We start from the raw sequence: 2,493 nt of genomic DNA, 5'->3' as shown, positions 1-2,493 counted from the left end.
ACACACACACACACACACACACACACACACACACACACACACACACAGACACACACACAGCCTTTTCCTTCAGAGGCAGGCAATAAAAACAAATGTTGATGTTTTGTTTGTGATAATGCATCAGTTTGCAGTAACTTTTTAGATTCCACCATTAAACTTTATCATTATGTGTGGTCTTTTTAAGCCTTTTGCAGTTTTGATTGTAAACAAAGCAAATGCAAAAATAATGATAATTATTATTATTAAAGTAAAAATGGCTTTTTGGAAAAATTAGGAATGCATTAGCGTTTAAAATATACAGTAGCTGCATATGAGGGGATGAATCGGACTCGCAGCCATTTTTATGTTCACCTGTTCACTGTTTAATTGCTGGAAAAATCCCAATAGGCTCATTCTGAAGAGGCATCAAATTTTATCCCTCCATCTGTTTGTTAGATATTTACAGGGCTGATTTACGTAGGGAGTTAACGCAAGTTTATGCAAATAAGTGCTACGTGTTTGTTTTACTAATGGCAAGTTGCAGTTATTCAAGTTTGCACAAAATATGGGTTTAAAGACCGACAGGAAATTATTTATTCATTCCAAATGTGAAGTTTTTCACCCATTCCTGCTGTAATTGATGTTCTCCACTCAGGACTGTCCCAAGGAGTTACTGCTCATCTTAATCATATTCATATTAATCCAAACTGTGAGTGGGGAAACAATAGACGGTGTCTGCTCACTAGCACCTTCTGTGTTTTATTTATTTTTTTCTTAGAAGCTGACTCGACTGCAAAAAGACCCCGAACAACCATCACAGCCAAGCAGCTGGAAACGTTAAAGAATGCTTACAATAACTCTCCGAAACCAGCACGTCATGTCCGAGAGCAGCTATCCTCAGAGACAGGTCTGGACATGCGGGTTGTTCAGGTAAAGTTTATTATTATTCATTAAGGGTCGTTCCATTAGTGTCCTGACTTTATTAACGGAGGACAGTTGTGGCTGATCTGGCACAACTGTATGAACAAGTGATGGGGAGTGGGGGGGATTTATGGCTGTAGATGTAGTAAAATGAAGTCCACGTGGTTTAAGTGCAGGCTTGTTAACAATAAGAGGGTCCTCCTTGCATATTGTCTGCTGCCGGAGAGCTTAGAGCCAGTTGCAAGGTGTTAGTCGTATATATTGTTTTATTTGCAAGGACAAAAGTGGGGACAGAAGCCACTAAAATGTTCCTCATTATTCAGTGAAAAGGAAAGGGTGAGGTGGGTTCACTTGGGCTGGAATATCATTAAAAAGAACGCTGCTTTTGTTCAAGTGACCTAAGTGGACTGAGTGGAGGGTGACAGATAAAACCAAAGCGAGTTAAGGTTTCAGATCTGTTTCTGCTAAAACTGGTTCGGGTCAGAAGCCGATGTGGGAAATTGTAGATATATTAAGTTGTCGGCATGCTAATCTGCCTGCTCTCTGCTGGAAGTTCATAAACGTGTTTTAAATTAAATATAGAGGAACCTGATCCTCTGATTTAAATCGCATGAAGTTTGAAGTTTAACTGTTCTGACCTGTCAAGAATACATTTATTGGATTAATGAAAGTTTGTTTATTATAAATTGTTTTTAAATCAAGTCTTATTCATAATTCGTACCCAACTCCATTTATAATGAAGCGTTGCCTAACATGAGCTTTATTTATTTATTTATTCCCTGCAGGTTTGGTTTCAGAACCGGAGAGCAAAAGAAAAGCGGCTAAAGAAAGATGCAGGGCGGCAGAGATGGGGCCAGTACTTCCGCAACATGAAGAGGTCCAGAGGAAGCTCTAAATCTGACAAGGACAGCATTCAGGAGGAGGGCATGGACAGTGATGCTGAGGTGTCCTTCACAGGTAGAACTGCACAATTTATACTTTTATACATGTTCAACAGAAGAGCCAAACATTTTAAGAATGTTTTATTAATCGTAGCATGAATCAAAAACACTGTCACCATCAGGATTACATCATTTTACTTGAATAAAGGGATCAATTGTAATAGTTTATTTTTATTTTTACAAAGCAACTTTTAAAGATAAAGACAGTAGAACTGTACAGAAATGATTCATCAGTTAAAGTGATTATGTATGATACCCAATGCATTTTTCAACACATGGATCTGTTTAAATGATTGTAAAGAAAAAAATATTGATGTGTTTTTTTTTTAGCTTGAATTTAGATCACATACAAAAAGATATTTATTCAAAATCTGAGGATGACAAAAAAATGGCTTAGACTTTTTAGTTTTTATTTGAAATATTGTTTCATACGTCTAAATTTATATTCATATATATACAAAGTGTGTATATATATATTCATATATATATATATATATAGATGTATGTATGTGTGTGTGTATATATAAGTATATATGAATATATGTATGCATATATACATATATATGTATATATATGTATACATATATATACATATATATGTATATATATGTATACATATATATACATATATATGTATATATATGTATACATA

The 2,493-nt window shown here is 35.1% G+C and overlaps 1 protein-coding gene across 1 annotated transcript; it reads left to right on the top strand.

Moving 5' to 3' along the window:
- Positions 1 to 757: 757 nt before the first annotated feature.
- On the top strand, positions 758 to 1,857 carry LOC119429856 (LIM/homeobox protein Lhx3; the record flags this gene model as incomplete). The annotated part of the gene is given in 2 exon segments (XM_037697386.1): positions 758 to 909; positions 1,686 to 1,857. Coding segments are annotated over 2 exon segments (324 nt in total), but the record flags the coding sequence as incomplete, so codon positions are not given.
- Between the last annotated feature and the right edge of the window lie 636 nt (positions 1,858 to 2,493).

Source organism: Nematolebias whitei, unplaced genomic scaffold, assembly GCF_014905685.2.
Source record: "Nematolebias whitei isolate Nwh7 unplaced genomic scaffold, NemWhi1 Nwh_scaf_9052, whole genome shotgun sequence".
Classification (NCBI taxonomy): Eukaryota; Metazoa; Chordata; class Actinopteri; order Cyprinodontiformes; family Rivulidae; genus Nematolebias; species Nematolebias whitei.
The sequence above is the reverse complement of the archived record's forward strand: the minus strand, read 5'-3'. Positions and strand labels throughout refer to the sequence as shown.